This window comes from Mchenga conophoros, linkage group LG7, assembly GCF_057382185.1.
Source record: "Mchenga conophoros isolate Kocher_MC1m ecotype Shallow Benthic linkage group LG7, M_conophoros_male_GT1.1, whole genome shotgun sequence".
Taxonomy (NCBI): Eukaryota; Metazoa; Chordata; class Actinopteri; order Cichliformes; family Cichlidae; genus Mchenga; species Mchenga conophoros.
The window spans coordinates 28,162,571-28,177,787 of record NC_140532.1 but is presented as its reverse complement, the minus strand read 5'-3'; the positions used below and the strand labels follow the sequence as shown (position 1 = coordinate 28,177,787).

Here is a 15,217-nt window from a genome sequence, read left to right as displayed (position 1 = left end):
TACTTCAGTATCACCCCATGAAAGCAAGAGTATTAAGTAGAATGGGAGGCCGAGCCTTGAGCTTTCAAGGCCCCTCTTCTATGTAACCAGTGTCCAGTTTGGATTCAGGAGACGGACACTATCCCCATTTTTAAGATTAGGTTTAAAACTTTCCTTTTGATAAAGTAGGGCTGGATCAGGTGACCCTGAATCCTCCCTTAGTTATGCTGCAATAGGTGTAGGCTGCCGGGGGCTACCCATGATGCACTGAGTGAGTTTCTTCTTCACTCACATATGTTTGTACACCTCTCTGCATTTAAATATTAATTATTATTCATCTCTGGCTCTCTTCTACAGCATGTCCTTCTCCTGTCTTTATCTGCTCAGACCCAACCAGTCGCAGCAGATGGCCGCCCCTCCCTGAGCCTGGTTCTGCTAAAGGTTTCTTCATGTTAAATGGGAACTACTGTCACCAAAGCGTTTGCTCACAGGATTTGGGGGGGGGTTTCTCTGTTTTCTATGTATCATTGTAGGGTATTTACCTTATGATATAAAGTGCCTTGAGGCAACTGTTGTTGTAATTTGGTGCTATTTAAAAAAATGAATTGAACTGAACTAGTATTCCAGTGTAACTGTGAGACAGGGTGTGTTTCTAATTTTAGAGGTATTGCACAAATTGAGAAAAGCAGTCCTACATATGTTTTTAATCTGGCATTGAGAAGCAACTGGTTAAAAACAACATAAAAACAACTAGTTCGATACAATAGTTCTACGATTTTTAGGGCTTAATAATAATAACCCCAGTTTTACCCGAATTTAGAAGCAGAAAGTTAGCGGCCATCCAGGTCTTTATGTCTTTAAGACATTCCTGCAGTTTAACTAATTGGTGTGTGTTATCTGGCTTCATGGATAGATAGAGCTGGGTGTCATCTGCATAGCAGTGAAAATGTATGTTATGCCTTCTAATGATACTCCCCAAGGGATTATAATGTAAACAGAATTGGTTCTAGCATTGGGCCTTATATAACTTTATAATTAACCTTAGTGTGTGAAGAGGACTCCCCATTTACATGAGGAATATAACAGAAAATAAAAACATGTACTCAATAAATTCACAGATAAAAGCTGTCCCATGCCACAGTAGTCATATTTTCAGGTGTGTTCTTCATAGAGCTCTATTACCCGCGCTCTAGTAACACCTCTGATTGGAGGAGGAGGTGCTTTGATATGAGCATGCATGAGTCTGAAGCAGAAACTTTAAGTGTTTTTCTGTGCGCTGGAAATTACCTTAATCTGAGCGCTTTGATAATGTCAGAGAGAAAAATGTTTGGTATTTTTCATCAGAGGTGTGGACTCGAGTCACATGACTTGGACTCGAGTCAGACTCGAGTCATTAATTTTATGACTTTAGACTTGACTTGAAAAAATGTTCTAAGACTTGTGACTTGACTTGGACTTTTACACCAATGACTTGGGACTTGAATTGGACTTGAACCGGTTTACTTGAAAAGACTTGATATTTTACCCCAAATATAAAATTTAACATGCATATTATATAGAGATTGAAAATGTGACGTCATTCACGGGTAGAACCGCAAAGGATTCTGGGAACTCGTGGCAAGCGGTACTAGCGCACGCAGGCTTTCAATTAAAATCAGTTATACAGCGATAAAAAGAAACACAAAAATGTCAAGAAGCTGTTGTATTATTAACTGCAATAGCCGGTCGCATGACAGCCACGGGAAGCCGACGGGTAAAGAGATCGGTTGTTATCGGATTACATCGCTGAAGAGAAATTGTTCGAGCCATGTTTCCGAAGTAACAAAGACGCCACTGGATTGCAGCCATTCAAAGACCAAATATAACGTCCCAGAACACTCCAGCTCACAGGTTAGTCTGCTCCAAGCATTTACACAAAGGTCAGTCTGCTGTTGTAGTTAATGCGTCATTTTTCTTAACATAATTGGTGATATAGGTTACAAGCAAGTCTGGCGCTGAACAGAAATTGTCGCGCTATGCTCCTTTGTTTATTGTGCATAAATAGTGAATTGTCCTGACACAATATTGTGTTTCGCTTCTGTTATTATGGTACATTGACAAAAACATATACTTTTATTCACAGGATAAAACAGGTTTTTTGTATCACTAATTGCCCAGTACGATTACAGCATACAGTATTATTGTCACTGCTACATTTCTGTGATGCTACCAGAAATTATTTCCACTACTAATTAATTACCGTTGAGCTCAAAGGTCCTATTAATAAACGGTTAACGAATGTGTATTTATGAAGACAATTTGTGAGACTGGTAAACTTATGATACGTACGATGGTCTTTCGTTCTACACGGTGCATTTCAAGGTCCTGCACCCATCCGTCGGTAAACTGTACCTGGGCTTGTTGCAGTGACCTGAAGTTACTAAACTTCATGAGTGTATGCACTCACTCCAAGAACCGTATAATTATAAATATGCATATAAATATGCTACGATGAGATAGCTGACTTCATCTAACTAGCAAATGTTGTCCAGGCTACGTTGGTGATGCAGTTTTTTTTAATGTGTATGATATTTTTGTCATGCGATTTTAAAGCTGGTCCTACAACCGCATCCAAGAATAACATGCAGCTTATCTCAGAACTGTCGGTGAAAATTATTCTTGGAGCTAGGTTTAATTGAGCTGCATTTTAAAGAGGTGCAATTTCACAATTTGTGTATATTTTCTAAGTTCACTATTTTGTCATGTGTTGAGAAAAACACAGATTTTAAAATTACATGGTCTAATATTTACATTTAGCATAACTGCAACATTTTTTTTTCGTTTTTTTTTTAAAGACTGGAAAGGACTTGAAATTCAAAGTTTCAGACTTGTGACTTGACTCGGACTTTTACACCAGTGACTTGAGACTCGACTCTGACTTGCCTGACATTACTTGAGACTTGACTTGAGGATAAAGACTTGAGACTTACTTGAGACTTGCAAAACAATGACTTGGTCCCACCTCTGTTTTTCATAACAAGGATGTGGGGAGTGACGAAGGGCTAATACCTGCTACAGTGAGAGATAACAGTACAGGTAAGGCTCCCTGCTGCTCTGGATATTTCTGACACTATCTAAACAAGCTGAATGGGTTTTATTGCAAGATTTAGTTTGGCGGGTCACCAAGATGCTTACCTGGCTCAGATACAGGTGTGCACATTCTCAGGTTTATTTTTATAGTTTCTACCACAGGGTGCAGCGATAAGAAATGATGCCCAGGTGTGTTTAATCCAGGTGTGTGAAATCGGAGTGTTTGATCCAGATGTTCTGTGTCCTACGGCTCCTCTTTCCAACGTATATCCCACGCATGTTACACGTTCACGTCTTCAGCCACACAATAAGACCCCCTCCTCCCCCCTTCCTTCCGTTTCCCACGGAAGCCCCTCCCTGTTAGCCGTTAGCTCGGTAGCCGGACAGCAGCTGGAGAAGCCGGGAAACGGAGCAGAGAATCCAGAAGAACCGGAGGACATGATACCGGCCAAGGACGACAGAGGACCGCGGTGATCGGACAGCGAGCCTCCTGCCGCATTAACCCACTTCCTGGTGCGTTAAAGCGGCAGAAAGCGTCCGAGGAGCGCAGGAAAAACTGGGAACCCCCTGCGAGTATCCCGGCGCTCCTCCGCCGCTCCATTGGAGCTTCGTACCCGGAGAAAAGGTTCGGAGAAGCGGACAGGGGGTCTCTGAGTGCGTTCGGCTTCAGTTTTAAAGACTTCTGAACAAAGTTTAACAGCAGCTGTTAGTATGTTAATAAGTCAGTTTTCCTGCAATTCCAAAGGAAGCTGCCGTTATCTTTTTAGCACGCTAGCTTCATTTCCCTTTAATTTAGACGGGAGCAGCGGCTAGCGTTAGCATAGTTTGAAACTTAAAGTGCCACAAGCCGTTTTAACTTTTTAAAACAGTTTTTAAACATCTTAAAGTGCTTTAAAGCTATATTTAAACCGTTTCATGTGTTTTAAGGTTTTGTGACGTGATTAGATAGTTTGAAGGAAGTCTGAAAAGTTTTGAAGCGTCCTAGAAGGAAGTAGTGAAGATGTTGGAAATATGCTTGGAACGTGTTTTGGAAAGTCTTGGAAAGTTTTTGAGTTAGCTTTAGCAGATTGAAGCTAATGTTTATAGTTTAAACCACTTTAAAGCCAAGGAGGAAGTGAGTGTTTCACACCTGATGGTTTCATTTCTGTTGTCGGACAGTTTGAATTTTTCTGTGCTGGAGGTGAAATCACCCTGTTCTGGTGTCTGAGGATTTCAGCGGTTTTTAGAGGGTTGTTAGAGAGTATAAAATGGGTTATGAGGTTTCAGGCTGTGGCTTTAGCAGAGTAAACCTATCCTGCTCAATTTGTTCAGAGGTTTAGAAGTGACTGTGGGAGATGTCGAGGTTTGAAGAGTTTGTTTCAGATCATCTATTTGTTATGAACCTGCTGATATTTCTGTCTCTCCATAGACGGCCATGCTATCAGTGCCCGCTAATCCACGCTGTTAAACACAAAGACTGAGATCCAGGATGGGGTTCGGTCGGGATCTAAGGAATTCCCACGAGGGATTATTGAAGCTGCAGGACTGGGAGTTAAAGGTCTGATATAGCCTCAAATACTCAAAGAGCTCAACATGTTTCCACCTGCGGAGATCACTATCAGAGGGGTGCAGTTCACAGTCTGACCTGTGGTGGGCACTGTTTATACAGACTGTAATTAAAGATGGATACAGTTCCTCTCATGTCCAGCAGGGGCAGCAGTGAGTCAGTCCCCACATACCTCCATTTAAAACTTTGCAGCAGAAATAAACATGTTTACAGACTAATACACAAAATTTGGGGTCTCTATTAGGGATGGGTATGGATAAGATTTTCACGATTCCGATTCCATTTTCGATTCTGTTTAACGATTCGATTCTTTATCGATTCTCTTATCGATTCTTATTTTTAAAAAAGGAGAACACTAAGGTCGATTAGCTTAGAACTTTGTTTTATATCTTCTCTTTGAACAAGATAGAAATTTAGGAGTAACATGGCCTTACAAACCCAACAGTGAGATCTTAAGAGATCCACAGCCTACGGCTCTTCAATGGGGTGTCAAAGGGGCCCCAGGAAAAAAAAATTGTAAATGTAAAATAATAAAATAAATATTCTTCTGTAGCAATAACAAACTATAACATAAATTATTCTGTAGCAATTACACAAGAATATCCAGTAATGTCCCTGCCTACAATTAAACACATTCACTTACCGAAAATCGGGGGCATCTGCTGTAGCAAATGGGTGCAAACCTTTTACCACAAACTTAGTCCCTGCTCGGTGACATTCGTCTATCCTGGACTAAAAGGAGACGCTACCGGTAGACTGCAGCGAGAACTGCCAGCATCTGAGCCAGACTCTGTCTCTCTCATCATGGTCACCTAAATGCACAGTAATGGCAGGTCTTGTAATAAGGCAGATTGCGCTAACATAATATGCACTGTTAGTTGATTATTTACCTGCCGCATTAACGGGAGAGGACGTGCAAACGTTACCGCTGCTGCTGGGTTGAGGTTCACGAGTCCGGAGCGGAATTAAAAACACGACATTCATTTAAGGTCATCGCGTGTTTTGTGAGCAAATGCTTTTGCATATTCGTAGTGTTTCCTCCCTTAAATGAAATATCTACTTTGCAAGTATTGCAAGTTGCCCTGTTGTCATCCGTTCTCGTAAAGTATAACCAAACTTTTGAGCGGCTTACGCGCCGTGTTTCCTGCGAGGTAAATGACGCTCCGCAACGTGATGACGTCATTTGGGGCGACTGGAATCGATAAGGGAATCGTTTGCAAAAATGGCAAACAATTCCAAGGAATTGAAACAGTGGGAACCGGTTCTCAACAAGAACCGGTTTTCGATACCCATCCCTAGTCTCTATAGATAATTTCCTGGTTTATTACACCCGTACAAGGGCAAATGTTTATATAACACTTTTTTTAAAGTTTGTATAGTAAAGTTTGTTGGAGCCTTTAGGAGCATTTTTAATTATGTTAATTTATATGGCTGCTGTGAGGTTACTGTACTAACAGGGCTGAGAAGGGTGATCTTCAGTTTTGAGAGTGAAATTTGAAGATTTTGATTTAATATTACACAGCATTAAGTAAATCTGCCCTCTCGGACAAATATGGTCACTTCCTTAATCAAATAAATAACATAGCACCTTCCAAAATGCTAACGTTGAGACTCCAAAAATCAGTGTGTCACAGTGGCCAGGTCCATCTTTTATCTACATTCTGTGTCAAACACCTGTCTTTTGTGTGATGTCATTATTCTGCGCCTCCTCCTTTCCACTCGTCACTTCTTGTCTGGTTCACTCTTGCTGCCTGCCTTCTAGCTGCTGGAGACGGTGAAGCGCTTCATGACGCTGCGGGTGAAAAGTGATAAAGAGTATGCCTCTCTGCTGCTCAGCATGACGCAGCAGATGGAGAAACAAGAAACTGCCGACTATGTCAGCACCGTGAGTAAGGTGAGTGGCTCAGTTGTTGGTTTAATGGGAGGGGCAAAGCATGTGGACCAGTCTAAGTAAGTGTGTGTGTGTGTGTGTGTGTGTGTGTGTCCCAGTCGTGGTCGCAGGTGATTCGTCAGACGGAGGCGTTGGGTCGGATAATGAGAAGTCACGCCGACGATTTGAACTCGGGGCCACTGCACCGTCTCGCCACGCTGATCCGGGACAAGCAGCAGGTGAAGAAGAGCTACCAAAGTCTTCATCAGCAGCTGGAGAGCCACATCCACAAGGTGTGCAGGGGGAGGGGCAGCAGACTGAGTCAGAGCCTTAGCTAAAAGTTAGTTTCCTGTTGGTGCATAATATAAGCACGCCAGGGCTTTTACAAGCATGTTGGACTGAGTGAGCTCACCTGAGCACGTCTCTTAGGTTTCATCAGCTTTTAAATAATTTCAATTAATTAAAAACTAATCATTATGATGTCATCCACCATTTAAATTTATAGGCATGTGGTTAAGATTTCATTCGTTACTTCTCGGTATGGTTATGGTTGCTAGGTAACCAGGACTGACCTGGATAAGCTGAAGGTGACGTATCGTCAGTTGAGCCGTGATGCCAGCAACGCCAAAGAGAAATACAGAGAGGCTGTAGCCAAAGGTGAGTCCCTGAAACCCTCTTTGTTACACTGTCCTTTGTTACACTGTCCTTTTGACTCCTCCCTAACCGTCTCTCACTTCCAATTAAAGGCCGTGAGGTGGAGCGTGCCCGCGACCGTTATGACAAGGCTATGGGGAAGCTCCACAACCTTCACAACCAGTATGTGCTCGCGGTGTGCAGCGCCCGGACGCAGCAGGATGAACACCGCTGCCATGCCGCACCCGCCCTGCTGGACGCTCTGCAGAGGATGCAGGAAGACATGACACTTGCCCTGTGAGTCACATGACCACTGTCATACCATCTCATACCTATCTATTACTGCAGTAAAAATATTCTGGAAAAGTACTGTCAGCTACTTTTTGTGTGTGTATTGGTGCAGGAAAAGTATTCTTGAGGAGTACTGTGAGATCAGCAGTCTTCTCTCTGAGGAGATCGTGAAGGTCCATCAGGAGATTGCGGCAGCAGTTGAGCAGATCGATCCTCTTGCCGAGTATCAGCACTTCATCGACGCCTACAGGTCAGCTCACACCTGTTGGACAGGACACCTCTTTGTCCGGGTTGCACTGGTAACCACCTGCCTACCTCTCTTAGGTCTCCGGAGACGCCAGAGGCGACTGTGGAGTTTGACGCATCTCTTTCGGAGGAGATGGACAACCTGCCGGCCAATGAGATTTTGTGGAACACGCTGACAGCCGAAAGCTTGAGAGCCAAGTGCGTTTTTTCAAACTTTCATTTCAGTGTTTGCCGTAACCCACCAAACTAAAAGCTTGTAGTACCTGTTAGTATCTGATTTTGGTGAGCGCAGAGCTCTGTGATTTCTGCCTGGGGTCCTGAGCACCACTCTGCCTGCTTTGGCCTGTTTGGCTTTAGGGTCGGTGTGATGGGGGGTGGTGTACTTAGTGGAGTTACACCACTGTCTTTGTGTGTATGTGGGTGTGGCTACTAACCCTTGTTTTAATTGCCTTTAGGTTGTCGTCGGCAACAGAGGAGCTGCAGCTGACTCAGCAGAATCTGCAGGGCAAGGAGGCGCTGGCTGACGACCTGGACAACAAAATCCAGACGAGTCAGCAGAGTGCGGAGAAGAAGAGCGAGTGAGTGCGAGGAGGTGGAGTCAGAGCTTTCTTTCTCCCTCTCTCTCTCTCTCTCTCTCTGTCTCTGACTGTCTGTGTCTCTCGCCCTCAGCTGCGTCCTGCTGCTCAGTCAGAAACTCTCTCTCCTCGAGCTTCGGCACGCTGTCCAATCACTGCGCAGCTCAGAGGCGAGCCTTGCCTCCCAGAAGGCCTTGCTCGACGCCAAGATGGCAGATGCTGCTGCTTCCCCTCCCCCGCCACCACCACCCCCCGCACTGCCATACGAGGACGATACTCGCTCTGTCGGATCAACTGTAAATATTCAATTATTAGTTTTCATTTATCGATTAGAACTGACAGGAAGAGATTCCTTTTCACAAGCGTTTTTTCCACATTTAACATTTGAATGTAGCGCTCTGGATTAAAAGTGTGTGTGTGTGTGTGTGTGTGTGTGTGTGCGCGTGTGTGTGTGTGTGTGTGTGTGTGTGTGTGTGTAGGACAAAGTGAAGGACCGTGGATCTCGGTTCGACACTCTTCGTCACTCTCTGGCTGGGATGATTCGATCTCCCAAAGCAATGCTGGGCTCCTCTACCTCGGTAAGACTTTTCAACACTGAACCCGTTTATATCTCAACAGAATCAGAGGTGAAGGAAGCCTCCAGAGGACGGAGGAGTCTTGATTAGCCTGTGGGAGTCCAGATAGATCTGACAGGAAGCAGCTAATCAGAGAGTGACTCTGGCATTAGCCAAAGCTGTAACTGAGGTGTGGAAGGAGTTTGTCCAACTTGCTTACCTGTGCTTTGTGGACTCATTCAGCTACATCTCTTGGGCAGTCCTCTAGAGGGTGCTTTGGAAGTAAGAGCCTTCTAGCTCGTAGTTGCGTGCATTCAGCCCCTGTACGGCCTCAATGAGGGCTTGGTGGTGGTGGTGGTGGTGCTGCACTTCACTGGGGCTGCCCTTTGTTACTGATGCTGTTCAAAACTTTTACGGATAGAGACAGGGTAACAAAGGGAGTGCTCGTGGATTTCAGGGACTTGGCTTTGGCACCGCCTCTTTGAATTTCTCATTGGCATTTCTGGCATCACGGGTCAACTGATTCACATCACCTTCAGCTTCTCCAGAGAATGAGAATGAGCAGCTCCATGTGTGAGGCCATGTTCTCACTCTAGGTATTGGAGGCTTAGGGTCCTTGGTTGGAGGAGTTTCGGTATCTCAGAGAGAGCAGAGTGGAAGAGTGACTGATGGAGCGGTTGCTGTAGGGATGTGGATGCTGTGCTGATCCTTACTAAGGTGTTTAATCTCCAACTGGGAGAAGATCCAGGACACCTAAGAGATCGTTAGTCTCATCTGGTTTGGAAATGCCTCGGTTTCCCCCAAATAGAGCTGGAGGAGGTGGGGGGAGAGGGCGGTCTGAATCAGAGGTGGAAGGATCAGATTATATTGGAGATTTTTCTTCTTCTGCATCTCTGCAGCAGTTCTTTGATGTGATCCCCACATCGGAACGCCCTCTAGCAGAGCAAGAGTGGTACCACGGCGCCATCCCCCGCATTGAGGCTCAGGAGTTACTACGGCAACAGGGAGACTTCCTCGTTAGGGAGAGCCATGGCAAACCGGGCGAGTATGTCCTGTCTGTCTTTTCTGACGATCAGAGACGTCACTTCATCATCCAGTATGCTGATGTACGTGCGATTACACACACACACTTCATCATCCAATATATCGACATATATTCACACACAGTAACCCGGTGTGTGTGTGTGTGTGTCTCTCTCATATGTTAAGCTAATGTCTCTCACCCTCTCTGGTAGAATCAGTACCGTTTTGAGGGGACGGGCTTCACCACCATCCCTCAGCTCATTGAGCATCACTTCACCACCAAGCAAGTCATTACCAAGAAGTCTGGAGTCGTGCTGCAAAACCCCGTTGTAAAGGTAGCCCCTCCTACACCCACATACAGTTGTGCATTGAGGTTAGTTATCATGATGGTATTTGGTGCTCACTGGCTGTTTTTTCTCTGCAGGACAAGAAGTGGATCCTGAACCATGAGGATGTGGTGCTGGGGGACCTGCTGGGAAAGGTGAGGCATCTACCTGTCCTTATACTCATCTTTCACTCACCGCCTTCATTTCCCGTCGTTCGTTGCTGTCTTTATTACAGGGTAACTTTGGCGAGGTGTACAAAGGGACTCTGCAGCGAGACAAAACACCGGTCGCCGTGAAAACGTGTAAAGAGGATTTGCTTCCAGAGCTGAAGATCCGCTTTCTGTCTGAGGCCAGGTGAGCCCTTCATGCAAGCACCATCAACATCATCATCATCATCAACAAATCAGTCAGTAGCAAATCAATCAAACAGTTTTTACACCACATATCGGGAAACAGCCCAAATGTCTGTCTGTGTACTCCCTGTCAAACTTGGGTTGTTATGGCAGCATCTAATCGGGCGATGTCAGACGTCCTTTTCTCCCTTTCCTGCTGGAATGTCGGTATTCCCAGAGCAGTAATCCCTCCATAGTCTCCTCCCATCTCAACAGGTCCAGAGTTTTCCGCCTTCAGGTAGAAACCCTGAAGGTGGAAAACAGGAAACCCTCTTCTATACCCGCTGAGTCCGAGCTGAATGTTAAGGGCACGGTTTTGACTTTGGAAGCCAAACCTGAACCCTGAATCATTATCCACGGTGCCAGAAGAGAAGAAGAGAAAATTATAAAGCAAGTTCAGAAAGTTCAACCCATCTATCAGCCTCAGGAACAGAAAGATGTGAGTTTAAAAACCCGGAAAAAGGCTCATCACACCAAGGTCGACTTGCGCTCCTCCAGTCAGATCCTCCTGGATTTGGTATTTACAGTAACAGTCAGTAGGTGGAGCTCTCAGCTCTGATGTCCAAGAAGTGATGGTCATTAGGGTTGTCTCAAACTGTAGATGGGACAGTCAGAGAAAGGCCAAAACTACATCGCATCTCTTCTCCATAAGGGAGGCTGAGCAGGGTGATACCTGATCACAGCTTTGGTCCTTGTGTTAAAGAAAGGATCTGTCATGCAGTTCTGCTGCTCCACTGGTTCTGTCTCAGAACTCTACATGACATTAAAGACATGGATCAAAAAGGAGCTCCCCCTAGCATTCACCCCTCACTCTCTGTTTAAGTTTGCCAGGACTCTGCTAAGGCTTCACCGCCTTCTAATCCTCCTCAGCGCTCAGCTCATCTTCAGCCAAGCGTATTACACGTGGCCTTAGATCAGCTTATACAATGCAATCAGTGACCTTTGGCCTTCGGGGAGTGAGGTGGATTGAGGTGCTTATGACCTTCCATACCTCCAACACTTTTTTTTTAGAGCAGGCTGATGACCCCGTGACACCTACAGGTTTCTCTGGATTTCACCCAAAGACTCTGAGAGGATCGGGCACTTTGACCTGTTACCTGACCTTAGTCAGTGACCCCGAGTCTTACAGAGACAACCCGCCTGAGGAAAACTCTGAACCAGAGGCACTGTGAGTATCCCACACCTGCCCAGAGTCCCGCCTCCTCCAGGAGTTTGTTCCAGAAAGAGAAGCGTGGGATAGTTACCTCTAACCAAAGAAAGAGGTGATGATCACATTCAGAAATTAATTAAACAGAGTGAGAAATATAAAAAATGGCCTCTCTGGTTGGCTTAACACTTACTCTGCTCTCTGATTGGCTGAACGCTCACTCTGCTCCTCTCTGATTGGCTGCAGAATCCTGAAGCAGTATGACCACCCGAACATTGTGAAGCTGATTGGCGTTTGTACCCAGCGACAGCCGATCTACATTGTCATGGAGCTCGTTCCTGGTGGGTGAAGCTTAAATTGAGTGAACTTGTATTGTTATTGGTCAGTTTCTAACAGGTGTGTCTTATGAGTCCAGGTGGAGACTTTCTGTCATTCCTGAGAAAGAAGAAGGATGAGCTGAAGACCAAACAGCTGCTTCGCTTTGCAGTTGATGCTGCGGCTGGGATGGCGTACCTGGAGAGCAAAAACTGCATCCATAGGTAACCACGGTTACGGCGGGGTTATAAAACCCGTCAAAACTTTGCAGAGACTTGTTCTTGCCATCAAACTCGGAGTGAGTTCAAAGTTTAAGTATTTTCTGAGTTTAACCATCGTGTATGCGTGTGTGTGTGTGTGTATGTGTGTGTGTCTGTGTGTATCTCAGGGACCTGGCAGCGAGGAACTGTCTTGTCGGGGATAACAGCGTGCTGAAGATCAGTGACTTTGGGATGAGTCGTCAGGAGGATGACGGCATTTATTCTTCTTCTGGACTCAAACAGATCCCCATAAAATGGACTGCACCTGAGGCGCTCAACTATGGTAACACACACACACACACACACACCTGTACCTGAGATGCCTGTTGATTTTTAAAGAAGCTGTTGAGTCTGTGACAGAAGTTAATAAAAACAGAGCAGAGAGTGGCTGCTGATTGTGTGCTGTGCTGTGATTGGGCGCTGCAGGTCGTTACAGCTCAGAGAGCGATGTGTGGAGTTACGGTATCCTCCTGTGGGAAACCTTCAGTCTGGGGGTATGTCCTTACCCGGGGATGACCAATCAGCAGGCTCGAGAACAGGTGGAGAAAGGTAAACACTCAGATAATCAATCAGCTGCATCACAAAATCAGTGATATCATCAAGTGGTGACCATGTGTTCCTGGTTGCTAGGTTACAGGATGGCTTGCCCTCAACGTTGCCCTGACGATGTGTACAAAGTGATGCAGCGCTGCTGGCAGTACAGCCCCGAGGACCGGCCCAAGTTCTCCGAGCTGCAGCGGGACCTTGCTGCTATTAAGAAGAAGTGATGAGGTTGATGAGGCCAGTCTGAGGACACTCCCTTAAAGTGTAAGATCGCCAATCGCAGACTCCGAGATCAGAACACGAAACACTGCATTACAGGAAGGACGCCAGCCTCGAGTCAAGAAACTGAATGAGTAATTGATCGATTGATCTACACTAAATGATAAACAAACAGAGTAAACAAACACTGAATCAATAACAACACTACAAACAAACAGAAGCTGCTAAAATGTTTGTGCAAGCTTTTTTTCTTTTTTTTCTTTTTTAAACTCAAATATTTCTATTTTTTAGTTGAAACGATGTGAAGCCCCCTTCTGTTATAACGGCCACACATCCTTCCCTTTGACCATCAGCTCTGAACACTAAAACTGTTTTATTTAATTTAATTTTTTTATTTCTGCCATTAATCTGAAGAAGCTTTTAGTTGGGAAAATCTTAAAATCTGAAAGATCTAAAAGACAGAAACCGCGTGCGGTAACTGAGCCCACATGTCATTGATATCAGTTTAAACTTAATTGAAGACACTAACTTGAACAAAACAAAAATGCATTCCAACAAAAACTAAAAACACTAAAAAATAAAAATGTTTACGTCCTTTTTTAGGGGGCGGGGTTTCTCTGCACATCACTGCTGATTGGTTAATAGCACATGATGCACAGTTTCATCACACAGACCACGTCCACAAGCGTTTTTTTTTTTTTTTCCCCCCAGAAAGTTTCTTTGACCAAACAGCTTGGATTTTTATCACCAGCACTTTGTATATTTTCAGGTTGCTATGTGTTCAGAGTAAAAGAACTTTGAGTAGTGTTTGGTAAGCATCACTTCTTGGACATCAGAGCTGAGAGCTCCACCTACTGACTGTTACTGTAAATACAAGTTTTTCTGAGTTCCGACACTAATCGTCTTTTTAAAATATTATTGTTGTACCTTTATTATGAAAATAAACTGTATGAAAATAAGCCAGTGTTTGATGCCCATTCAAAATGCTGGAACAGCACAAATGCAGTCCAGAGGTGTAGTTCAGCATTTACAGCTACACCACTGAGTTGCTTTTCACCTATCAGCCAAAGAGGCCATGCCTCTATGCAGACTTTAAGCAGGTGAGTTAAGGAGTAAATTGGCTATAACGAACTGAGCCCTAGGTGATGCCCGATAGTCATAACTGTGGTGATGTGTTGCTCAAGAACAACATCTGCTGGATTTTAAAGACATTGCAGGTAACCTGGATGAAGAAGGTGGAGAGGGTCTGAACTAGGTTCGTTCTGGACATCAAATCAGTGGTGAATGGTTCTTGTTTACATAACTAGGATAAAGCGCTAACTGAATGAGAGAAGTGTATTTATTTAAATTAAGTTGATTATAAAAAAGATGATGCAAATGCAGAATTTATGAGGAAGTATAAGTGGAGAAAACACATTTATGTGCAAATAAAATAATGTTAATACATTTGAAAAAAGCAACTGCTCAGTTCTCGTCTGAGTTAAAAGTGGAAACGGGACCTTATTTAGCATTTTGGTTTCAAAATTTTTACAGACTTGAAAAAAATTATGTTTAGTGGATTGTACACTAGATCATAATTGAGCCAAAAATGTAAACTGTCAAATAGCACCAGAGATGGCCTCCTGTCACCATGAATACACATGAGTCTAAATTTTTTCTTCCCATAAACATAGTTTGGCATCTCACTGCCGTACAACAACACAGCACCTGTATTGGTCACGTGGAAATCTTATCAAATGGTGATAAAAATGTCTAAAGGACAAAAAACAGAATGCAGCGCTTCTTAAGAAGATGAGCTAAATGCAGCAGATTCTTCAGTTAATTAGGTGATTTAGTGCACAGAGCGGTAAAATAATAGTTTTAATTCCACTTGATAGTTTTATCAACTGGAATTAACACACAACAGGCAGTCTCTGGACAACCACAGTCATGGATAAAAAGTAGACATTTTAAATATAAAATGGTAAAATAAAATATGAAGAATGCAGACTGAATACAACACAGTTGTGTGTGTGAAGAAAAGCTTGGTATGAATGTGCAACAGCTGTCAGATGCTGTTGTGTCAATAAAGTCCAGCCTGACTGAGGCAGGAAAGCCGAGGAACTCCATCTCTGGCCCACTTACTGGAGACCATCTGACTGACCAGGTCACATGATGCTGGGGGGGGGGGGGTTCTGATTCACTCTGAGATTCTTTATGTTTGCTCATTTAAAATAAAACGATACTCCA

General features: G+C 44.2%; 1 protein-coding gene across 3 annotated transcripts; it reads left to right on the top strand.

Annotated features, from left to right (window-relative positions):
• The first annotated feature begins 3,391 nt into the window (after positions 1-3,391).
• fer (fer (fps/fes related) tyrosine kinase) lies at positions 3,392-13,947 on the top strand. Of its 3 annotated transcripts, none has more exons than XM_085283238.1 (20): positions 3,392-3,673; positions 4,457-4,585; positions 6,357-6,488; positions 6,584-6,757; positions 7,022-7,121; positions 7,211-7,394; positions 7,501-7,638; positions 7,713-7,832; positions 8,090-8,212; positions 8,304-8,505; positions 8,689-8,787; positions 9,666-9,869; positions 9,999-10,121; positions 10,211-10,267; positions 10,348-10,466; positions 11,898-11,992; positions 12,067-12,190; positions 12,355-12,509; positions 12,653-12,775; positions 12,857-13,947. In XM_085283238.1, the coding sequence occupies exons 2-20, from the start codon at positions 4,517-4,519 to the stop codon at positions 12,991-12,993; spliced, it is 2,478 nt and encodes an 825-aa protein (XP_085139364.1). In that variant the 5' UTR covers positions 3,392-3,673; positions 4,457-4,516; the 3' UTR covers positions 12,994-13,947. The 3 variants fall into 3 exon arrangements, with proteins under 3 accessions (XP_085139364.1, XP_085139361.1, XP_085139362.1); XM_085283235.1 differs by having other exon boundaries at positions 3,393-3,673; positions 9,663-9,869; XM_085283236.1 differs by having other exon boundaries at positions 3,393-3,702; positions 9,663-9,869.
• The last annotated feature ends 1,270 nt before the right edge of the window (positions 13,948-15,217 follow it).